The sequence below is a fragment of the Melospiza melodia genome, chromosome 27 (genome assembly GCF_035770615.1).
Source record: "Melospiza melodia melodia isolate bMelMel2 chromosome 27, bMelMel2.pri, whole genome shotgun sequence".
In the NCBI taxonomy this organism is placed as follows: domain Eukaryota; kingdom Metazoa; phylum Chordata; class Aves; order Passeriformes; family Passerellidae; genus Melospiza; species Melospiza melodia.
The window spans coordinates 9,773,069-9,797,593 of record NC_086220.1 but is presented as its reverse complement, the minus strand read 5'-3'; the positions used below and the strand labels follow the sequence as shown (position 1 = coordinate 9,797,593).

General features: G+C 53.0%; 1 protein-coding gene across 1 annotated transcript in view; it reads left to right on the top strand.

Annotated features, from left to right (window-relative positions):
• Positions 1 to 24,115, top strand: part of RUNX3 (RUNX family transcription factor 3) — a 35,816-nt gene extending 11,701 nt beyond the window's left edge. The window contains exons 4-5 of the mRNA XM_063177522.1: positions 9,665 to 9,829; positions 20,978 to 24,115. Of these exons, the coding sequence (XP_063033592.1) occupies positions 9,665 to 9,829; positions 20,978 to 21,501 (689 nt within the window). The 3' untranslated portion in view covers positions 21,502 to 24,115. The remainder of the gene's footprint in view (positions 1 to 9,664; positions 9,830 to 20,977) is intronic.
• The last annotated feature ends 410 nt before the right edge of the window (positions 24,116 to 24,525 follow it).

Below are 24,525 nucleotides of genomic sequence, written 5' to 3'. Positions count from 1 at the left end.
TACCCTCAGAGATTTGGGCCCAGGGAGATCCAGAGATCCTGTGCTTTCTGCACATTTACCCTCAGAGATTTGGGAAGTGCTTGGGGAATAAATCACTGGAGAGTCTTGTGCCTCTCAGAAGCTGGAGTGGAGACCCAGGACAGGGGTGGGCTGTGCCAGTATTGTCCAATTCCAGATCTTTATCTTGGCCAAAAGGCTCCCTCGTGGGGCTGCGTAAAACTTGAGCTGGAGATGTTCTCTGTAATTAAAAGCAGACTCGGTGCTGAAGTGCTCCCGTGGGGTGATAGTTTTGGGTATTATTGAGGTCTTTGTTTTATTCCCCTGCTTGTCCTTAGCTAGAAATAAATACACAGACAGTTCCCAGATTGTCTGGGAATAGGGAAAAAAAAAAAAAAGGAAATGGCAAAAAGAAGGAATAAATAGGAGAAAAAAGTCCCCAACAAAATCAATCCAAGATAATTTCAATAAATAAATGACCTCAGCTCTTCCTGGGCAGTGATTTGTCCATGTCATATTGCTGTAATCTGTTCTAATTTAATACTCAGTACTTAAAACAAGCTCATTTCCCACTTCTGGAGCCCCGTCCTCTTCCCTGGTGAGGAAGAGGAGGAAATCCTGAGTGGCCTTTATGGCTTCCCTATTGCCTGAGCCCTGGCAGGGCTGAGGCTGTTGGAGGAAACTCTGTGTGCCCATCCTGGAGCTGTGGCATTGCTGTGTGCTTCCCTGGGATATCCTCACACATCCCCTGGGCGTTCTTGGGGTGCTGCTCAGAGATTGGGGTGATCCCAGCCCTGCTCCAGCCTCTGCTTTTGTGGGATGGAACCTGTGCAGCTCCTGTGGGTGTCTGCTTCTCCTTGCTGGAGGGGTGGAAGGGCTTTGGTTTGTTCAGGAGCCTTTGGGGGAGCCCTGGGGCTCCCCAATTCCTGCAGGAGCCTTTGGGGGAACCTTGGGGCTCCCCAGTTCCTGCAGGAGCCTTTGGAGGAGGCTCAGAGCTCTTTAATTCCTGCAGGAGCCTTTGGGGGAACCCTGGGACTCCTCAATTCCTGCACGAGCCTTTGGGGCATCCTTAGGGCTCCCCAACTCCTGCAGGAGCTTTTGGGGGAGCCTTGGAGCTCTTCAATTCCTGCAGTTGCCTTTGGGGGAGGCTCAGAGCCTTGATTAATTCCTGCAGTTGCCTTTGGGGGATCCTTGGGGCTCCTCAATTCCTGCAGTTGCCTTTGGGGGATCCTTGGGGCTCCCCAATTCCTGCAGTTGCCTTTGGGGGAGGCTCAGAGCTCTTTAATTCCTGCAAGAGCCTTTGGGGGATCCTTGGGGCTCCCCAGTTCCTGCAGTTGCCTTTGGGGGAGGCTCAGAGCCTTGATTAATTCCTGCAGTTGCCTTTGGGGGATCCTTGGGGCTCCCCAGCTCCTGCAGGAGCCTCTGCAGATTGTTGCTGGCTCACAGCAGGTTTCCCTGCCTGTTTTCCCATCTCTAACGCGTTTTGATCCCAGGGAAATGTCCCCCTCTGGGATGCCCCGTGTTGGCAGCGGGGTGGATAAAAACCCCACAGGGACAAACCCAGCCTGGCCCTGGGTTCTGTGGTGGGGCTGTGCAAGAGCCCAGCCCCAGTGGGATCTCAGTGGGACTTGTGGTCATCCCAGGGGACACCAGGGAGCAGAGAATTCCCTGGGCAGAGCAGAGCAGGGATAAAAGTTGTCTGAGAGTGCTCCAAGCATCACCAGGGCCTTTGGTGCTGCAGCTCGGGGCTGTATTCCAGCCTCAAAGGGAATTACAGAGCAGCTGAAATTGTCTGGGCTCCAGTAAATGCACTCCTCTAATTATTTTATTCGCCACATGCAGTAAATTCTGTCTCTCCTTTCCAATTGCCTGCTGCGCAACAACTCCAGAATCTTTTCACTTGAAAACCTCCAATATTTTCTAAGTGCAGCAGTATTGGGAGTCAGAACAGGGAAATTATTTTTGCTTGCGTCCTACAGAGGAATCTTTGTTGGGATTGGTTGCAGCACCTCCTGCTTTTGAAAGCTTTGGGAAAACCCCAGGGCATGCTTCTCAGCTGGGGTGGAAGAGGCAAACCTGGCCCTGGGGTGGCTTTGGAAATAACTCAGAATGGAGAAATGGGCATTGATCCCGAATTTGGGAGAGATTAAACCGATCAAAAGGGTTTTCTGTGGGATCTGGTGGTCGTTGAGGGATGTTTGGGGGGTTAAGTTGCATTGGAGGCTTTTTCCAGGAGGGTGTTGGTGGTGCTCGGTGTTAGGTTGTGTCAGGGGCTGTTCAAAGGCACAGCAAAAGAAATTCAAATACAAACAAGAAACCCAAATTCAAACACACAACAAAAGAAATTCCTGCTGGATGCAGCAGCGTGATGCAAAGGGAGCTGTGCAGGAGGATGGGTGGGCTGGGCTGGGATGCAGGTGGCACCAAAAAGGGATTTTTGTGAGCAGTGCAGCAAGGCCATTGGTGAGCTTCGCTCCTTCCCAAAGGAGCAGCGTTTACCCCGTGCCTCAGTTTACCTGTCTGTGATTCCTGGGGGCAGCAGGGATGTGCAGGGGGCTGGGGGGAGGATTTGCAGGGTTATTGATGCAGCGTGGCCCCAGCTCCCTCAGGAAGGATTCAGGAGGACACAGTGAGGAGTCACAGATTGGAAAGGAAAGGGGGAAAAAAATTGGCAGTGCTAAAAGACAAGTTTCGTTTCAGGGAAGACAACAGCTAAAGGACCAGAACTATCAAACCAAAACCACAAGATCACATCAGATGTCAGGCAGGACACATCTTGTTTCTCCCTCCCGAAAGGGCTTATCAGTGCAACCAATCACTTTAATGATGTGGCAGAGGGAGGAAGAGGATTTGACTCAGAGTGAAATGAAATTGAGTTCCTACGACCCTTCTCTTCCGCTGCCGGCGCGCAGTCACCTGTCCTGCAGGCAGCAGAGATCAATCACAAACCTCCTCCTGCAGCGGAAGGGGCTCAGACATGAGTTTGCATTATTTTCTCTTGCTCTTCCCAGCGTCTCTGCTGTGGTGGGAGCGGGGCAGAGAGGCGAGGAAGAAGAGGGACACGGCGAGCAGGGGGTGCCCCTGGTGCCCTCCCAGCCTCCGGGGATGGTGGCAGTGGGATGGGAACCTCTGTGCTGGGAGGGTTCCCCTTTCCAAATCAGATGTGGGAGCAGGGAATCCTTTCCCCATGGTCAGCTCTGCTCCCTTGGCTTTGGGGAGCAGCATTGCAGGGAGGATGAGGATGAGGAGGAGGGTGCAGTGCAGGTGCCGTCGCTCTGGGCTCCTCCTGCCAGTGCAAAGCTATTATCCAGCAGGGTAACACCAGCCAGGCTGTGGGGATGGAGCTTGGAGCTCAGTCCTGGGATGGAGGGGATCAGTATTCAAATGCAGGGAAAAGCAGCGCTCAGCACCCTCAGACCTTGAGAAAATTCAGGTCTGATCCCAACAGCACAGGCCGGGCTGGCAAATTGCTGCTCCCTCCCCACAGAGCAGGGACATCTCAGCTCCATCAGCTGAACCACGGCACATTCCTTGCACAGGGCTGAGCCCAGCACCTGGTCCTCCCCTTCCCGGGCACGGTGTCCTCAGCCAGTGTCACCCCAAGGAATGTGATGTGCTGGCCCTAATGGAACAGGTTGTGAACTGGGAGGAACCAGCTCTACGGGTAGGTCCCGGTGCAGGTTGTTAGATAGCAGCAGGAGCTCACTGGGACTGGCAGCTCTCCATGGATCTATGGAATCTGAAAATCTGATCTCAGCCGGGGCTGAGGCAATACCAGCTGCATGTCCTTGAGATCTCTCTGCTTCCTCCCAGCAGCCAGCTCAGGAATCTCGGAATCAGGGGGTTTGCCTGATTCCATGAGGAGCAGATCACAGCCCACGAGTGAATTTTGCCTTCCTGGAATGGGGAGTGACTGCAGAGAGGCTGTCAGGGCTGGTGGTTTTTGCACCCTGTTCTGAAAGCTGCCCGATTTCCCGCAGATGTGCACCCACCTGCTGCGCTGTGACACCCGGGCTGCAGCTTTCATATCTGTAAATCACAACTTTTAACCCCCACCCAGCTCACTCTGCAGTCTCAGGGGCAGATTTTCAGAGTTCTTGCTCTGGATGGAAAAAGGCAGGAAAGCTCTGGTGGGGATTTTCAGTGAGGCACAAGTGGCCTGAATGCTTAAACCTGATGAAATTTGCCCACTGCTGAGAATACCCTCAGCTTTCCCTGTCTTCTGAAGGGCTTCAAATATTTTTGTAAATCCAGAAAGACTCTTGAAACCCTGGGAATAGGGATCCTGTGTACTTCAGGCATTTGAGCTGCAGTTGTGTGGAAATTTGGGCGTGATGTTCCCTTTGATTTGGGAATGGGCCACAGCTCCCGGGTCCCTGGAGCTTTTGGAAGCACTACCCTGGATTTCTGTTTAAATTAATGCCCTGCTTTGTTTTCCTTCCAGAGGGCTCAGTTTTGGGGTCTCCCAGCACAATCAAAGGCCCCAACAGGGTTTATCAGAGACTTGCCAGGGTGGGCACAGGGCGGGCAGGGAGAGAGGCAGAGGAGAGGTCTGAGCACTAACCCAGGAGTGAGAGGAGATCAGGGGCTCCCAAAGCCTCCTAATCAGTCCCAGCCTGCCTAGAACGAACATCTCTCCCGCTGCTGGAGCTTCAGACACTAAAAAACCTACTGTAAATGCAACATATCTCTGTGCTTCCTGCCAGCTGGCCCGGGGCCAGCCTATTTCCTTCAAAAAGAGGGATATTTATTTTCATCCTTTTAGAGGCAGCCAATTCATCTCAGACCACCACCAGCTAAAAAAGCTTTATAAATTAGCAGCCTTTTTTTTTTCTTTTCTTTTTTTTTTTTTTTTTTTTTTTTTCCTTCCTAATTCTCTCCCCCACCCCTTTAAATATTATTTTCCTTTGGTTGCTGGTGTGAAGGCTGTGCCAGGACAAGCGAGCCGGGGCGCATTGCGCCACACTCCCCTTTCTCCCCGAGCTGCAGAAAGACAGTAGCGGCAGTGTCTCACGAAAGCCAGAGGAAACCAAAGCAAAGCCCGGCCGTGACTGATTCTCCTTCCAAATGGCGTAAGCAGGCCCACTTCAAACATGTGAATAATGAGTTATCTGTGCCTGACTTTGTTCGGCAGCACAAGGGACGGTGCCTCCCAATGTGAACTCCTGGGCTCTGGTTTTAGCAGCGGGGCTGGCTCTCGCTGGGGCTCGGAGGGCACCTCCGTCATCCTGCGTCATGTTTGAGTCCCTTCCAGCTCCCAGCTCTGCACTGTCCTCCCTCCCTCCTTCCCTGGCAGTGGGGCTCCTCTGAATTCTCCTTGGCTGGGCACTTCCCACGCAGGTCTAGAGCTGGAGGTGGGATTCCAGGTGGAGCCTGAGCCACGTTCTTGCCTTGTGTTAGAGGTGTGCAAAGGTGAAACCAGCCCAGCACTGGCTGCAAGGGACAGGCCTGCTGTTCCCATAACACGGGAGTTTCACATGTGGCTTCTTTCTGGAACACATGCTGGGACTTGATAGTCTAGCCGAGACTCAGGCTGGGAAAAAATTCCAGCCTCTGTGTCTCTCTGAAGTACCTATTTCGAGGGCCACGGGAGGGATTTGAAAGGTGTTTTGCACATTGAGACAGAGTTTTATCCACTGCTGATCCCTTTCTTGTGGTCCCTTCTCACGGACGTGTAGAGACTAAGCCTTTATGTGCAGGGACTGCTCCTGGTGAGCCTGGCTCAGCCCCGGAGTTAGGCTGGGAATATTTGAGCACAGCCTTGGTGGGAGGATGGTGGAATGCCAGGGGGATGCTTGGATGCTTTGTAGGAGGCTGAGTGTGGCTCAAGCTGCTGTGCCAGCCCGTGCCACCCTCTCCTGGCCGTGTCTCCTCCTGTCTGGGGCTGAGGCAATGATCTGCAGTGTGTGTGTGTGTGTGTGTGCTCGTGAACGTCCCTCGGCGTTTCCTCCGCTCCAGCTTGCCGCCAGCATTCCGCAGCCAGGCTCCCGGGGAGGGCCAAGCCACTTCCCAACATCTGCTGAGCCGGGGGCTGGGGATGAGCGTGACACCCAGCTCTGAGCCCAGCACGGCTCTGCAGCTCCTCATCTCACTCCATCTGCAGAGAAATCAGGGAACTGGGGCTCCCGCTCACCCCACTGAGAGTTTTCTTTTAATCAAATCTCTCAGCTCTGGGATTTTGGTGTCACTCGAGCCATGAAGTTCCTGGAGCTCCTTTCTTCCTTTGCTCAATTTAATATTCTGCATCTCAGTAACCTGAGGAAATCAGCTGCTTTTGGAGCTCCCCCTCCACTGCCTGGAAACCCCATCCTGGTCCTGGCTTGGGAAGCCACATCAGGTTGCACACTCCTAGAAGGAAGAGCAGACTCTGTTTGGTCTTTGAAATATTTTAATGCAGAAAGCATGTCTTTAAATCATGGCTCGGAGGGCCTGAGCTCGTGTGGCACACACTGCTTCGCTGTCTGCATTCCAAGGAAACACCCAAAACTTCCAGTATGCTTCTTATTACTGGCCTAAAGTGTCAAATTCACATTGGCTCTTCCAGCTGGGAAGTGTTCAACGGGATAGTTTGTTTGATATGCTGATACAGATCTTGTTATTACATCAGGATCGTAGGTGATCTGTCAATGTTTACATCATGTCAGGTTCAATACCAGAATTAACAGATTCTGAAACCCGATCCAGCGTTAAAACCCTGGCGCTGCTGACAAGGAGTGCCCAAGGTCAGGAGCTGCCACCATTTGACCATGCTGGGCTCTGCTGTTTCCATAAATATTGACCTACAAGCCAGTGGTGGCCCAGCTGGAAATGCAGCGCAGAATCTCCAACCCCAGCAGTGCCTTTTGTGCCCCAAAACTCACAGGTTGGGGTGATTAAGGCTTCTCAGACAGATTTCTTTTGGGATGAGGGCTGGGGCTGTTTGAAGTTGAGTGAAAATCCACCCACTGGCTTCGGGAGGCTTTGAGTCAGTGCTTGGGTGAAGGTAGAAACCACCTTCCTGTTCTCTAAGGTATGAGCCATTGTTCGCTGGTTTCCTCTCCGTGACAGCTGTGGGCAGATGGGGAAGGGCTTTTAATGAAGCCAACCGCTGCAGAAATTAAAAAGCTCAGGTTGTTCTGATGAAAGAAACCCATTAACAGCGATTCTCTCTTGCGTGACAAAGTCTGACGTCCCCAGCCCGAAGTGACAAGCGGCAGGAAGTCCTGGGGAGACAGCCTGAGCTAAAGAGGGCTGGCAGGCCAAGCTGGTGGTTTTTAACTCATTCTCTGCCTTGTTTCACAGGGTTTGGGGCTGCCAGGTTCCACACATGGGGACAAGGTGAGACACAGACTGAAGAGGGGCTGGGAAGAGCCCTGATCCCACCACCCCTGTGTTTGCCTTGACTTATATTTGCATCAAGTTTTCCTCTTTCTTTTCAGCAGGATAGTTTCAGGGGTTTGGGACGTTTTGCTGGGTCTCCCCACAAACCAGCCCCTTCTGGATGTGTTTGCTCCAGGCTGGCAAAGTCCATGGGACTGTGCCCACCCTCAGACAGTGCAGGCACCAGAGCAACCACAGTGCAGCATGATAGAGGCACATGAAGCCCTTGGTGGGGCTGCATGGCTGAATAATCTTTCAAAACTTTATCAGCATAGAGATCACTTGATATATTTTTTCAGGATTTTCCCTGTCACATGCCAGATACCACCACAGGATAGGGTTTGTGCTGAGATAGAGAAAGGGAATTTAATTTTCATTAGATTTCTGGGGAACTTGGTCTTTGAAGTCCTTTTTGGCTTTCCTGCCAAAAAAACCCAAAAAAACTGGGTAAATGTGAAATATAACACTATTTTCCTTCTTCTGTGCTTAAATGTATAGTGCAATAATAAAATGTGGGCTAAAACAAGACATCTCAGTGCACACACTTTACCCTGGAGAAAGCACTATGTGACAGATGCTGCTCACAGCTCCAAAGGCCCTGGATAATGCAGAGGTGCCTGAGGTCTGGGGACACACAGAGATGAGAATAGATCGTTTATGGTCTTGCTTTGAGGTTTCCTTGGTTTACTTCACACAGCAGGGAAAATACATTTTCAAAATACCGCTGAGGTTTTGCTTTCTGCTGGGTTTGTCCTCCCCAAGCTTTCCTCTCTGGTGCCAGCACGTTTTCCCTCAGTTTGGACTCTCACATCCCTGGAAATCTGGGGATTATAGAGCTTGGAGGGGATGGTGGGGCTCACCTGGTTGTGGAGAGAGCAGAGAGGGCTCAAAGCCCCTTGGAATCTGTGGCTGGGACAGGTGTGGAGCTCAGCTGGGAGCGTGAGCTCCCCTTGGAGCTTCCCTCCCATCCCAGCATCCCCACAGCCAGCCTGGCAAGCACAGGCTCAGCCAGGCAAGTGGGAGATCAGGAGATACCAGACGCTGGATTTAAGGAGGGGCAAGTGTGGGGACTTTCTGTGACTCTGCTATAAACTGCCACGGCTCACAGAGCTGTGCAGATGTGAGGGGGAAGGGCAGGGGGGGTGAGAGGTGCCTGCGTTCATCGCCTTTTAAACGCGCTGCTTTGCTTTCCTTTTCCTCTTCAGAAGCCACCAAGGGCTGAGCTTGGCTTGGTGGATGTCGGGCTGCAGGATCTGATAAGGGCCAGCTCTCTGAAGTGCTGCAGAAGGGTTTCTTGCCAGCCTCTCTCCCGGCGTGCCTGCACACCTCCTGTGCCCCTGGGCGCTGGGATGAGGCGATGCCACCTGGGCACGGTCCCTCCGTGGCAGGTGCAGGGAGCCGGGGGTGTTGTGGGGCAGTCTGGCTGCGGCAGGGCAGGAACGGGAGAAGCTGAGGTCTGAACCCCGCACTGATGTAAAGCTCAGGCTCCTCTGGAGCCCCTCCAGCTTTGTGCGGGTGTAACTGAGACTGGAATCCGGTCCAGAGAGAGCGAAGCTGTTTGGCGATGATTAATACAGTAAAATGTGAAAGTTATGTATCAAGTGCGTCTCATGCGCCTCTCGCCTCGGGACAATTAGCATAAATTTAATAATTACTGCCCTGTGCCAGCAGCTGCTACCTAAGGAGCTGGGAGTGCTTTATGAATGCTCATTAGCTGCTGCCCTGCCTGGGGGAGGTGGGTGATTAGTCTGCCCGTTTTATGGGGAGCAAAGAGGAACAGAGAGAAGCAAAGCGAGGTGGCCAAGGTGTGGTACCAGCGAGGGCTGATCCCATCCCTCCTGTGCCTCCTCCAGCCCCACTTGGCTCTGACTGAGCTGGGTGGGCACAGCTGGGAGAGGGATGCAGTAAGATGGGAGTTTGTTCTTTAAGCAATGAGCAAACGCTGCAGAAAAATACTTAAAATTCAATTTTTGCTGGTTCCCCAGTCCCCACTTTGCAAGCTCATGGTTTCTCCTGCCTTGCACGTCTCCCCTCTGTGTTCAGAGTCAGTGAGGGCTGGTGGAGGTTGGTCAGGCAGGGGCATCCTGATCCAGCTCCTTGACTGGAGACTTTCTGGATGATCTGGAGCCTCCCCTGTGGGTCACTGTGTGTCCACCTGCCCCGGGAGCTGCTCTCTGCCGGGGCTGGCACCCATTATCCTGTGTGAGTAACAGCAAACCACAGAGACAGAGGCTGGCTCCCTGTGTAACCAGGCTGCTGCAGCCAAAGGGGAGCTGATCAGATACCAGACTCTTTTATCATGTTCCAGGGCACAGACAAAAGCTGGAAGACCAAGCCAAACCCTTCGCCGACCGCTACGGAGAGCTGGAACGGCTGCGCCAGTCCATGAGAGTCACCCCGACAACACCCAACCCCCGTGGATCCCTCAGCACCCCGAGCCACTTCGGCTCCCAGGCTCAAACTCCAATCCAAGGTAACCACCTGGGGGTCCCAGTGTCACCCCCAAGCCCTCGTGTTCCTGGCATGGCTGGGTGGGAACAATCTGGGTGGGATTTTAGAGTTGGAGTCTGGCTCTCCGCTGGTTGAGGAGCCAGGGAGGAGTTTGTGTGGATTTCCTGACCTTGGAAGCCTTTTTGCACCCATTGAGTCGCTTTTTGCACCATTAGATCTGGGTTTTGAGGAACAAATGAGCAGCAGGAGCGCGAGGGAGGTGAGAGCAGCACCCTTTGAACCCAGCAGCTCCTCTGACATGAAGGCAGCCGCGCTATGGTTATGCATCAGCCAGGGAGGGTGTTCCGTGCTTTACATGCTAATCCCAACGGTTTCTTATCATTGTGTGGGTGCCAAGTGTGGTGATCCCTCGCCCAGCTCCAGCATAATTCCCCACACGGATGCACACCTGCACGGGCACACACACACACACACAGAGCTTTGCTCTTCCCACATCTGCCAGCGGCAAAGAGCGCCCCAGTCCCTGGGCGTTCCCCAGGAATCCGCAGCTCGCTGCCAGGACAGGGGCAGGAATTGCCACTGGAGCTACCTGACAGAGATCAGGCTGCTAATCCTGGAATTTCAGTCCCAAACTAAGCAAGGCATTAAAATATCTCAGCTGCTGTGCTGCTCCTGCCTTTCTGCACAGGCAGATATCGCCAGGGTGAATTAAGAGATCATTCTCCTGTCCTTTTCTGTGCTGCTTTTCCATGCACTTTTAGTCTCACTGGTTCTTTTCCTTCAAAAGTCAGCAGAAACACTAACAGGGCTTCAAGGAACAGTATTTAGGCTGTCTGTATTTGGAATTTTGGTGAGAATAGGCCCTTCTGGGAAAGTTTAATAGAGAAACTCCCAAAACCCTCGTGCTGTGTTTTCAGAAGGGATATGGTTGTTTGAAAGCCTCGGTGTCATTAGCAAAGAGGGGGTTTTGGGTGTAAAAACATGTTTGAAAATGTTACCCGAACTGTAAAAGCTGCGCCGCTCCTCCCAACCCAAAATTACAGAGAAAATTTAATTTCTTTCTCATTGAAATGCAAATCCCCACACTAGGAATTCTCATTGATATTAGCAAGGTTTATGGGAAGAACACGGGCATTTTGTGTAGGACTATCGTTTGAGTTTTTTAAAAAAAGCAGGAGAGAGAAAGAGTTTTCTAGGCTTGTCCCGTTGGCCGCATCATAAAGAAAGAGATTCTTGGGGGAAGAAAAAAAGATTTGTATTTTAAATTAGCACAGCCCCCTGCAGTGCCAGAAACCCAAAGAGCGCCATTTGGAGCAAAGAGTCAGGTGATGACACAAATTCAACGAGAAAAAAAATGGAGTTGGCCACAAGCTACCGCCCCTGCCAAATTCCCAAATGTCAAGTGACAGCAGGAGTGGAGACACACAAAATTAGCCTCTGAAATCATTCCTGCGGAGTGAATCCGAAGTCCCAGGAATGCTGCAAAAGGCGGTTTGTGCACGCTCTGCTCTTGGCTCCCTCGTTCCCGAGTCAGAGGAACTGTCTTAAAATGACTGTGGGTTCCTACCAGCGTAAATCTGAGCAGGAGCAGCTCAGTCATTTTCATCCCAGCCCTGTCCTTTTGACACAGCTCTGGCTTTGACCAATCATAATCATCATTTTAAAACCCCTCTTTCTCTCGCACACACACACACACGGCTTATTCACAAAGATCATAATTTTTACCCGAGCAAGTGGAGCCCGGCCCGTGCCAAGAACAACACGGGAGTTAACAGGCCTGTAATTCTCACGACTTGGCACGTTCTTGGGTAACACACAGGAGAGGCCGATTAGTGGGAAGCAGAACGAGATACCAGCAGGGAGGGGCCGTGGGCAGGCTGGGGTTCATCCGGCCCCCGCTATCTTCCATGGGGTGCTTCCCAAGGTTAATGTTTCTAGCATCCCTGTGCAGGGATGGAGAGGGGGACAGGGAGGTTTTTCCCTCCAGCAGTGCCCAGCTCCCTCTGCTCGTGTGCCAGGGGTGCTTGGCTTCCCTGTTCTGCTGACCAAGCAGTTTGCATAAACTTCCTAATCCGCTCCTGGCAAAAGCAGGCTGGAGCTGGGATGCTCGGGAACAGCATCAGCCACTGCGGGGGGATCCCAGCACCTCCACAGCACGCGGAGTTTGGGTTTTTAGGCATGCAGGAGACAGTGTTTATCTGGGAGAATTGGGGTTCTTGGGAGATGTGTGTGCTCTGGCCCAGTCCAACCTCTCCTCCTGAGCAGGGAAAGCCGTGGCTGTGGTGGAGATCACGGCAAGGGCGCCGCGCGGGGTGGGAGAAGGGTCTGGCCCTCAGCCACTCGCAGAGGCTTTCAGTAAAGCAGCCCCTGGAGGTTATAAATAGCCCCCATGTAAAACGATCATGCTGAGGTTAGATGGTCTCAAACCAAAGCCCTCCTGCTAGGAGAAAGCCAATGGTTTCTGAAGGGCATGCCAGGAAATGTGGGAGGAGAGAGCGCGGCTCCGATAGCGAGCGGGTGGGATCCTGCTCTCTGCAGTGCCAGGGTATGTCAGTGGCTCTGGCCGTGCCTTGCCCCACTCAGATGGGCAGAGACTTGATCCCTTCCCATGCCTGTACCCAAACTGGATGGACACTGGCAACCCTGCACACAGCAGATCTCATTCCCTCTTGTGCTGCTCTGGGAGTAAATAGGGAAACTCTGAGTTCACCCCTGTAGCTGTGATGAGAATCTGGCCCAGTGCTGGGCAGGTCAGGCAGGCAGACCCCCATCACCATCCAGCTCTGCTTCCCAGAGCAGAGCCTCTGTTGAGGATTTGGCCCAATGCTTCTTCAGAGAGGTCTGGAAAATGTGAGTGTTTGCAATCCCAGCTCTGCCATCCCCGCAGCGAGACACCAAGCTGTCATTAGGATGGCTTGAAATGGTTCCTTATTACGGGGCACGCGAAGCCAGAGCCTTGCGTGCCTGCTTCACTCCAGTTTTGCCTTTTAGCTTAAAAAAATCAAGTAGCTCCTCTCAGAAGTGAAGCAAGATGTTAAAGGGATTTTGCTGTCTGCCTTCAGCTGCTTCTCGGGGCCCCCTGGCTCAGGGGAGGTGGGCTGGTGACAGACACACGTCGTCCCCAGGAGCAGCCCCCAGTTCTCTGTGTCCTCCCCTGCCTGTGTTTCAGCAGGGGCTCAGGCTGAACCATTTTGTTCCCAGCACAGCAGAGCAGGACCGCCCACGCCCGAGTTCTGTGGTGGAAACATCTTCAACCACTCAAAAGCAATTGTGTGCCTTGTCCAGCAGCATGGAGGGGCCTTGTGCTCACCAGGACAATTGCAAAGGGATTTTAGATTGGATCTCCTCGGTACCAGAGCGAGCTGTTTTGATTGATGCACTTCATGTCCCCCTGCACACTCCTGTTTTTGCTCCAGAGAAGCCCAACTCCTTTGATTTCACAGGGAGGACAGTAAATGTCAGATCTTTTTGCAAGCCTCTCTTAGCCCTAGTGCCTGCAGAATGGTTTTTGGGAGACTCTGTGTTCACTGGTGAAGTCTCAGATCCCCCGATCTGGAGTTCACTCAGCTTCATTCCCAATCCATTATTTCAGGCTAGCACAACATTTTTATCATCAGCAGAATGCTCCATCATATGCCTTTAAAGTAAAGTCTTTCTCTCTCTTTTTTCTTTTTAAATATACATTTTTAAAGTATTACATTACTTTTAAGAAGCCTCTTGGCATGGGCAGCAAGTGCCCCTATTGTTTCCGAAATGCAACGTGGCTGCTCTGAGGTTAAGTCCTGAATTATGGGCCCAGCAAATACACTGAATTGCTGCTTCCTAATCCCTGTCCAGATTGACTTATGGTTTCTTTAAAATATCCATTTCTTAATGGATAAAAACATTCTACCACGGGCAGAGACTAAATTGTTTCCAAAGGAAGCTAGGCAAGCATTAGTGGGAAGAAAACATATTGTGGGATTCAGCTTCAGCCTCAAAGGAAGGAACACGCTCGAGATGGGTTTCCTGCCTGCTTTCAGGCTTCTGTGTCTATCTTTAAACTACTTTTCTGCTCCTCTCCTTTGCATTTGTGATGTCCCTCCGGTGAATTTGGCATGGAACTGTCACAGATGAACCACAGAGCAGTGCTGGGCAGGAGATTCCCCCAGGACAGAGTCCAGGCGCCCGCGACCGCTGCGTTCGTGCCACGGACATGTGGCCAACCCCAGCCACAGCTCAGGGCGCTGCATCCCTACAGAACAGCCAGGAATCCCTCGGAATTTGCCTCAGGGGTGCCATCCTGGATTTTCCAGAATGCTGGGATCCGCAGTGCCATTCTCAGAGCGGGGTGGGGAGCCCCCAGCCGGGCTCCCGGCCGCTGGATCCCCCTGTGCCATCACCCCTCTGCAGTGGGATTCCCACGGCAGACGCGGCCTGGCCCAAACCTGCTCGGCAGGCAAGGTGGTCTAGCTGCAGGCTGGGTTGTAAATCCAGCAGCTTCCTTTTATGTAGTCAGGGCTTGTTAATTTGTTTTAATACCCTTTGAATGCAGGTACAGAGCAAAGCGCGGGCAGGGCGGAGGGGAGCGCTCAGCCCACCCACCCGCTCCGATCAGCACCGTTATCCACCAGCTCGGCGGGATGTGCCGGGCAGGGGGATGCGGGCACAGGGCTCCGGGATGAGCGAGGCTGTGCCGGAAGCCGGGAGAGCTGGGCTTGTTTAGTCTAGCAAAGGGCAGGCGGGGAGCGGAGCCGATGGCTCCGTGTAAATACATCGAGGGGGTAAACACGGCGAGGCAGAAGAGCTAATGTAAGCTCTGCAGGCCACTGCAGGCACAGGGCGTGGGGCTGAACTGGTCCTGCATAAATCCACGCTGGAATTAGGAGCAGGGTCCTCCCCAGGAGGATTGGGTCCAGAGAATTGGGGCATCCCAATGGATCTGGAATGGTTTGCAGAGGAGGTTGAGATGTGGTGCATGATCCGCTGAGCTGGGAACGCCTGGGATTTTCCCTGCTCTGCTGCTGCCCAGCGTATTTGGGGTGGGAGAGGACCCAGGGGCTGGGTTTGTGCTGCTCAGCACGGTGGGTTTGGGCCCGCGTGTGTGAGTGCACAGCAGCACACGGTGTTTGGGGAGAATCACAAAACTGAGCAGCAAACGTGCTTGGCGGTGTTGAGGTGGTGCCTGGCGATGTTGTGATAAGGACCTGTGTGTTGTTGTGTTTTGGTTTGGGGTTTGCATTTTTTTTTTCAGACTGCAGAGGAAGTCCGTGCACCCAGTTTGTGAGCTGGTTCTATCAGATACAGGGCCCTGCTCCATGGGCGTGTAACAACGGATGCTGTTCACACCCTCCTTTTTTTTTTTCAACACCTCCCCTCCTCCCCCAAAATATATTTTGCTCTGTTTTACGTGGGCTGAGAGGAAGGGGCCGTTTTCTTTTTTAGTTGGCCCTGACTTGGAAACAAATGAACTTGCTAACATACGTGACAGAGGCGTGAGAGCGTGCCTGCATGCGTGGGCAGGGAGGAGAGCGGCGCCTTCTCTAGAGATGAGCTGGGCCTTCACAGATCACATGCATCTCGTGCACCTTCCCATGGAGATCCTCTCCTTCTCTTGGCCACCTGCCTCTCCCTGCCCCCACATGGAGTTGTTGTCATAAGCAGAGAGGGACAAAGATCAGAAAAAAGCTCAAAGATGGCTTGGAGGTCCAAGAGTGACAGAAGTGAGCAGAGGAAAAGCAGCCAAAGGTATATCCAGAGCAGGAATGTCTGTTCCCTCTGTCACACACATGCTGGTGTGTTATATACAGAAGCATAAGGTATCATTAGTGTTTACATTGTCGTCAATCATTGTGCAGTGAGACAGGAAAGCAGGGCTTTTTCCCCTGGCGTAGATTTTTCATGACAATTTCACAGGGCACGCATATGCGTAGAACTAGAACAGTGATCTACGGCCAGGCTGATGATATTTTATATTCTATACACTTGGAGAGTGCCAGGCTATCAAGTTCCCTTTGAATTCCCTTTATTCTCTGTGTGTCCCACACACTGTGAGTATTTGTTGTGTAACATATGCACACGAGCTCAGGTTTATTGCTGACTGGGTTCACCAGGCACCGCGTGCTCCCCACATCTCTAAGGTGGAGACCAGGTGGTATTTGGGGTGCTGAGGAGCTGCTCAGGTTCCACACGTCCCTGCCTGGCCCCAGATGATCTGATAGTGATGATCCTGCTGTACATCAGTGCTGTGCTCTGCCACGTGCCTGGGGTGAGCTGGTTTTCTGGGTACCATTGCAGCACTGAAGAGATTCTGGTGTTGCTTTTGCTGCTCTTTCTTCCCTCCAGGCAGAGCAGATGTGCTCCTGGGTTAGGAGGTAGTGGCAGCACCCACTGCTCCTCAGGGATGGATGCACATCAATCCCTAAAACCATCTGCAGGGTTCATTGCCTCATCTCAAAGGCTTCCAGGGACCTCAGAGCAGATACACCAGCCCTGACCCCGCCAGGGTGCAGGGACCAGTTCCACTCCATCCAAGGCATCTCCCAAACCCAACGTGGTCTGAAGGGAGGAGGCTGAACACACCCAGAGAAACCTCTGTGGTTGGCAGCCTCATGAAGCAGCCCTTCCCACCTCATGGCCAGCCCTCGCCACCATGACCCAGCTGAGGTTTGGCACTCATCAGGGGCGTCTCTCTGCATTTATGTCCTGGCCACCCACCCAAGGTAAGACCCGTATTGTCTGTGAGGCAGAGAGAGAGCTGCTGTGTCACTGCAGCGCTGTTATTTTATCTGGAAAGGGGCTGAGCAGCTTTCAAAGCATGTTTCTATCTGGCCTCTCATGCAGGGGGGACTTGGGGGTCCTCAAAAGGTGCAAATTGCAGCTGCACAATTAAATCACGGGGTGTGTCCCGGCCTCTGCGGTCCCCGGGGCAGCTCAGCCCTAAGGAGGAGACAGTGGCATTACTAATCAGGGCTTTGACCTTTACATGGCTTTTATTTAATACACATTCCACACTTCCCCAAACTCCCATCCAAAACATTGACATTTCCGCTGATAGATTGGGTCAGATTTTGGAGTAGTTGGGGGACTCAATTCACTCTTACAATGGTTAAATTCTTACAGCTAAATGGGCTTATTCAGTTAGTGCAGCAGCTGGTGTGATTTCGAGAAGAAAATAAACATTTCCTTCAAATATTTTGATTGGCAACTGGACAACTGAAGTACTCAAGCTCGGATTGCCAGGGTCCAAAAAAGCAAATGGGGGCTGGACGGCAAGTAAGCGAGGGAAAACCGTAGTAAATCCTCGGAGGCAGGACTACGGAGCAGATGTGTGTGATGTGTGCTAGGGAAGGGGACAGCAAGAAGGGGATTTTTAAGCCCACTTTGAGTTGTTATTCCAGAGGGAATGCAGGGTCTGAGGGTGCAGCTTCACCCACTCCTGGTTCCCTGGCTTTGCTCAGCAGCTGCTTGCTCCAGGTTGCTGTTTGATCCTGGCTGTGGCAGAGGGTCCTTGCTGCTGAGTTAGGTGGTTATGGAGGGTGTTAATGGCCGTGTTTTAATTTGATCTCGCTGGGGTTGTTTCAGTGGAGATTTCCTCGCGTGCAGGGCAGGCGCTGGGGCCGTGTGGCTCCGATCTGTGGCAGCCAGGATGGAGGGGCAGCCCTCAAGTGGAGGAGATGGGATGGAGAGGAAACCTTGAGGCGACGACCAAGATGGAAGGGGCAGTGCTGAGGTGGATGGACAGTTGCGAGGTGAAAGAGATGGGATGGAGGGGAAGCCCTGAGGTGATGACCAAGATGGAGGGGAAACCCTGAGATGAAGGAGATGGGATGGAGGAAAAACCCTGAGGTGATGGAGCCAGGATGGAGAGGGTGCTGAGGTGAGGATGCTGAACTGGAGAGACAATTGTGATGCAAAGGGACAGAGGTGCAGCCCTGAGGAAAGGACCAGGATGGAGGGGAAGCCCTGAAGTGAAAGAGACGGACAGAGGGGCTGCCCTGAGGTGAAGGAGATGAGATGGAGGGAAGCCTTGAGGTGAAGGACATGGGATGGAGGGAAGACCTGAGGTGAAGGACGCAGGACAGAGGGACAGCCACGAGGTGAAGCACACAGGACAGAGGGGCTGCCCCGAGGTGAAGGACACGTGGGAGAAGGGCTGCCCCGGGGTGAAGCTCACGGGTCACAGCAGCATCCCTGAGACACCGGCCCTGCGGCGATGGCGAGGCCCCGGCCCCCTCTGGCGGCCGCCTCCTTCCCGCCTCTTTCCCGCCTCCTCCCGCGGCCCGGCGGGCGCCCCCTGCTGGCGGCGCGGCCGCGGCCCCCTCAGGCGGGCCCTGCTCGGGCCGGGGCAGCCGCGGTTTTGTTTTTAGAGTGGTTTGGGGGTTTATTTGTAGCCTCAGGGAAAAGCTGAGAGCTTTTCCGGTCAGGGAAAGCTGGAGCTTTATTCTGGGCCAGACTTAGAGCCCAAGGCTGGCGGGGATCAAAGCGAGCTGGCCGCATCCACTCGGATGCCTCGTGGCTCTGCTGGGTGTGGGTTCCGTTTGAGGGGTTCGTGCCGAGAGATTTGCTTTTTGAAGGATCAAAATTCGCAGATCACAGCCCTGCAGAGTGCTCTGGGGGTTCAGAGCCTGGCAGAACTCCCCACAGCCTCGCTGTGCCTTGCCCATCACACGCAGAGCCCATAATTAACACTCTTTCGTGCTCCTGTCCAAATTAGTAGCAGAGACCCACTGCCAAATGGTGCACGTTCAGGCCAATAAAATGTAGCCTCTAAAAAAACCCCCTCTTTGAGTGAGTTATAGAGGAAAAAGGAAATGTGCCCTGAGCGCTCAGGTTTGATTTTGATTTGCATTTTATGGAATATTATTTATGGAGCTGTGAAAAGTAATGAAGGAGCACGGTCTGAGCGATTGTCATCTGGGAAGGCAGCGAGCGGCAGTCTGAGTGTTTTGGGGGTTGAGAGGGATTTGGAGGCTGCTTTTTCTCAGTGCAGGGCTGCTGAGTTTGAGGGGAGGCATTCAGAAGGCAGCACTTTTTCTTTCCAGTCCAGGTGCAGGCAGGATTTCTGCCCCACGGTCCTGTCTCAAGCCGTGATGCTGCTGGATTGCTACCGCCACGGGGCTGCAGTCAGGCTGCTTCTCGCAGAGCTGGTCTCCAAACCTCAGCTCCCTCAAACCTCAGTGCCTGGCAGCCGCTGTGGCTGCAGCACGGCTTTGGGATGGGTCCCTGCTGGGCTGTGAAATCGGGCTGGGAGCGCTTTTCCCACCGCTGTGCTTTTCCAGCCAGCCCAGCGCGGAGCAGGGTCGGCCCTGTGGCCGGGCAGCCGCTTCCACGGGCGCTTTCCAACGCCGGGCGTGTGCAGAGCAGTGTGGTTTGGGGCAGCTTTGAGCTCTGCTCCTCTCTTATCTCGCCCCAGAGCCACAGCCACGTTCACAAACCAGGTGCTCCCCCGCCTTTCCCCTCCGTGGAGCCTGCGTGGGAAGGCAGGCGCTGCTGGGCGCCCGCAAAAGGGCTGCAGGCGAGGGAGGGAGGATCCTCCCCTTCTCCTTCCACGGCTGAAGGACTCACCTGGGATCAGAAGGGTGGTTCACATCAAATCCCCTCCATACCTGCTCCTCCAGAGCGTGCCCGTGTCACTCGGTAGCTGGAAGGGATTAAATCAAGAGTTTTCTCCTGGGGAAATGCTTTGGGGCCTGGAATGCCAGCCTTGAGAAGTTAAAAATGCTTCATTGTAATAAATAGATCTAAAACACACGTCCCTGTGCATGCAGAGCAGCCACACAATCCTCTGGATGTGTGTTTGTATGTATATGCATTTCCAAAACCAACAGGCGTGTTTAGCATACTCACCTCGCATTCTCTTGCTCTGAGGGATACAAAATCCAGCTGATGCAACCAAAAAAAAGTCACTTTTGAGGCTGACTGGTGTCCCACTAGCAAAGGAGAAAGGCTCTGCTTTTAACAAGAGGAAAATAGAGAAGGTCTGAAGGGCACTTTGCTTGGAGAGCAAACCTCATTTCTCTCTACTTTAATGCACCAAGGCCAGAGGTTCCTGGGCTCTGTCTCAGCCTTGGGACAGCTGAGAGAGCCACAGGAATAGCTCCAGATCCTCAAAGGAGCTTCTGCTGTGGATTCCCACCTCTAACCTGGGCTTCCTGCAGGAGGACGGGATCCAAAGCCAAGCTCCCTTTCCAGTTCCAAGCTGGCTGAGACCCCCTTTGGGTTTAGACCTCCAGGAAAAGGCGTGGGGGACTCCATCCTCCAATGGAGCTGAGGAACATTCCCACTGCCCTGAGTCTCCCTTCCCCCAGCAGAGAGCCTGAATTTCTCACTCTCTTTATCCTCTTGGAAGGAGAAAAATACACAGAGAACTCGAGCAGAGGGATATAGTGGCTCCTGGCTTGGGAGTTTTCAGCTGTGTGTTTATCAGCTCCATCCCCTGATGGTATCAGCACAAACAGGCCACCCACAAGAAGGCTTAGCAGGCTGCTCTGGGCTCCAGCTTTTCCTGCCTGTCTCCGTGTGTGTGTGTGTGTGTGTGTGTGTATACAGCAGGGATGGATGATCCCAGGGCCCGGCCGTCTGGGGCCTGCCTCCATTTATTTACTACACAGCTGATGTCATGGCTAAACATCTTTTTTCTGTGTTTATGGGGCGTGCTGCTTTAATCTGCCCGAGATGAATAGACCCCTAAGAGAAGTCAGCTTAGCCGTGTCCCTTCTTGGATAGGAAACAACAAATTTTAGGACAGGAAATGGGAGCAACTTAAACAAATGGGTTTAGGGTTTTTATTTAAGTCACTCGACTCTTTTCCCTGGCAGACCCAAGAGGTGCTTTCCCTTCTGATTCCTTGGGAGTGCTCTAACATCCCTCTTGCACCGAGAGGCAGGATGGTAGAAAATGCAAAGAAGGCTTTATTCAAAAGAACCATGCGGTTTTATAGAGTGGTACAATAGGTTCCAATCTATTGGCTAACTAACAAAAACACCTTCCTCACCCACTGTCCTTCAGAGGAACAGAAAAATGAAGTAGAAAAACACCACCTGCAAATTGTTTATACTCAACGAGTTATCACATCTTTCCAACTCCCTAAAAATTCTCACAAGCCGCTGTGAGAAACGCTCGCCATTTCTCTCTCCGTGTCCCACGGCATCCACACTCTAACCACCCCTCTCCCCCTGCACCCCGGCAGGCACGTCAGAGCTGAGCCCCTTCTCGGACCCGCGGCAGTTCGAGCGCTCCTTCCCCACGCTGCCGGCGCTGACGGAGACGCGCTTCTCCGACCCGCGGATGCATTACCCCGGCGCCATGTCCGCCGCCTTCCCCTACACCGCCGCGCCCTCGGCCACGGGCATCGGGGGCATCAGCATGACCAGCATGCCCACTACCACCCGCTTCCACCACACCTACCTGCCGCCCCCGTACCCCAGCTCCACGCAGAACCAGAGCGGGCCCTTCCAGGCCAACCCCTCTCCCTACCACTTGTACTACGGGACGTCCTCGGGCTCCTACCAGTTCTCCATGGTGGCGGGAGGCGAGCGCTCGCCCACCCGCATGCTCTCGTCCTGCACCAGTGCCTCGGCGGGCAACAACCTGATGAACGCCAGCCTGGGCGCGCAGAGCGACGGCGTGGACGCCGACGGCAGCCACAGCAATTCCCCCACCGCCATGAGCACCACGGGCAGGATGGATGAGTCCGTCTGGAGACCCTACTGAGGAGGAGCTCGGCTGGGCATCCCTGTCTTTAACTCAATCAGCCGCCGTGGCTCCTTTTGGGGGCGACCAAAGTGATGCCAAGGGAAAAGTGAAACCAAAGTCTTCCAAACCCAAAGTTAAGGATCCTCTGCATGCAAACATCAAGCGAAGATCAACCAAGACCTTCGTTACATTTCAAGGTGAGCACCTGTGAGGCTTGAATGTGTCGCTTGATGTGGTTCCTTCCGTATGTTTTAGGTATGTGGATTGTACATAGGGAAAAAACCCCAAGGACGTGTGGAATCAGATGTTTGGTACTTGCAGAACACTTCTCGTTCATCTCACTCGCACCTCTTCCCAACACAAAGCATTCAGAAGTGAGGAGAGTCTCACCCTTCCTCTGCAAAATGGTTCAGAGAAGAGAAGACACCAGGGAGTCATCCGAGCCATCTCTCTGCTAGTGCAGGAGGACCGAACTTAACTTTAAAAAAAAAGGAGAAAAAAATAAAAAACCCCCATTGTCTCCTGTCCTTCCCTCCCTGCTGGTGAAGGGTCCCTGAGCACCAAAGAGCAGTGGGGTTTGCAGCACAGCCAGGGGCTCTGGGGCCCAGTCAGCCACGTGAACAAGAGCTGTGATGTGATTATTGTTATTATTTGTTGATGACACAAGTTGTATTGTTCATTTTGGTGTCACTGTTGTTGTTTGTCAATCAGTAACGTGGCTGACCCCTGGCCTGGCTGACCCCTCCTCCATGTTTACACACGAGATGTACTTTTTGTGGAGATGTTTTGTTTTGTTTGTTTGCTCTTTTGTCCTGACCTCACCGTTCAGCTCTTTGCTCCCCTTAGCAAACCTCAGTGATGGTGGCTGAAGTGAAGGCAGCATTCAGGACAATCTAAAACATTTGAGATGCACTTCCAAGGGGCTCAGGAGCCTTTGGCATGGCCTTGCCACCATTTTCCACATGTTCCTTCCGTCCCCTCTGAGTGGCAACACTCACAGCTGGTGGCAAAGCCTCATAATTCTGTTCTGGTCCTTTCCCATGTTCTCACCCAGAGAGGATTACACAATTTTTTATTTTGACTCACATGTGTCAGTGCATCCTGAAAGCTCTGAGATCTGCAGAAAGGAGCAGTTTCTACTCCTGGTGGTGGGAATGTTGTGAATTGATGCTGTGCAGCCTTTTCCATCCCCTCGCCCTCCTGTCCTTCCCCAGGTGACCCCAGCTGTAGAGGAATAAGCTGAAGAGGGGGCACTCAAGGTGGCGGTGTCATCAGGTGGCATTTGCAGGATCCAGGTCTGCCAAGCACCACACACCCTCAGAGCTGGCACCACAGGGATTGCAACCAAACAGGGCCATGCTGGGAGGCGGCTGTGGGCTCCTCCAAGGCCAGCTCGGGGCTTGGCTCTGATGCACAACACGGGGTTTGTCACCTCCTGCGGGCCACCTGTGCCCTCTGCTGGCATGAGAATAGGGGCTGGATTCAGGATGCTTCATGCTGGCAGGGCTGGGCACAGACAGATTCCTGGGGATCCATAAGTGCAGTGCCCTGCGGAGCCCTGCCCGCAGCCAGGGGACAGCCCCAGCCCCAGTGCCACCAGTAACCACTCTCTTCTTCCACTCCTCCCATAAACACAAGCAAATCGAAGGCCCAGAGCCGCCCTCCTGGCCCCTGTGCCTCAGCCACACGGCCCCAGCCTTGTCACCTGTCCCCAGCTCCCAGCTGGCAGCCGGTCACCCTCAGCACAGAGTGCTGCGATTGCACTACCACGGCCAGGCTGGAGCAGCACATCCTGCCTGCCCTGGAGAGCTGCCATGACCACTCAGAGCTCCACGAGCAACGAAGAACAGCTCTTTTCAATAATAATAATAATAATGATAATGATAATAATAATAATTTTTTTAAAGCCTTACCCCAGTGTAACTGCAACCTCCACTTGCCTTAGCGCCGGCGCTCGCCGGCTCTGGAGCTGGACAGGGCAGCCTGTGTTTTGATGCCTTTTTGCATTTGTCATCCCGTCCCACTGGTTGAAAGCACAAAGGAGACAAGGCATTCGTAGTTGTAGGTTAATTTAAGACTGTTTGTAGTGAGTTTTAAAGGAGAAAATAATAAAAAGAATGGCAACGATGTTGTTTTTATGACATATTGTCATGTGAAGGTGTAAATAGATGCACCTCTGTTGTATGCAAATGGTCACGAGACAGGCCAATGTTTTTTGCTTTGCACTATAATTTGCTTTTTTAAAAAAAAAAGAATGCACAATCGCTTGTACAGTAAAGCCCCTTTGTCTGGCTCACAGAATATTTAACTATAAAATCTAATTTTTGGTCTTATTTGTTATAATAATATAATTCTTAAATGTGTTGAAGGATACGATTCTTAATGATGCTTCTAATACTTGTATGTGCAGGGTAAAAGATCACCAGACTAAGGAGATGAGATCAGAGATCTTTGTAGATAAAGAAGGCTAAAGTTGTTGGGTTTTTTAATGGTGTCTTACGACGGACATTAAACAAAATGCTAGCGATACCAAAAAAATGTGGTTATTTGTGTAAAACCCCAGCCCTACTTGAAGGTAATGCCCCATATTTAATATGTAGCCCGATTTTTAACCTGTAGCACTTGTCACTGGGGAGGGGGGAGGTGGGGAGGGCAGAGGAAGAGGAGGAGGAAGAGGAGGGTCTGCTCTCCTGGAGAAGCCATCGGGGAAGCTCTGGCTGCCCTGAGAGCAGCGGGGCTGGCGTGGGGACAGAGCCCCGGCTCGGGGACAGTTCTGCTTTTCTGGGACGGGGTCATTTCTGCTCCGCGGGCCGTGGCCGTGGGCTCGGGCCGTCCTGTAGTGCTGTCGATGCCATGTGGATCAATAAACGATGGGTACAGTGGCCCCGCCGCCTCCCGCCTCTCACTTCTCGCCGGGACAGGGGGGGCTCCTCATCCTCACGCTGCTCCTTCTCCAGGCTCTGATTTTCAGCTCGTTCAGAGCACCCCAGGACCTTTTACGACAGTCGCGCTTCACGGCAGCTTTTACGACAGTCGCGCTTT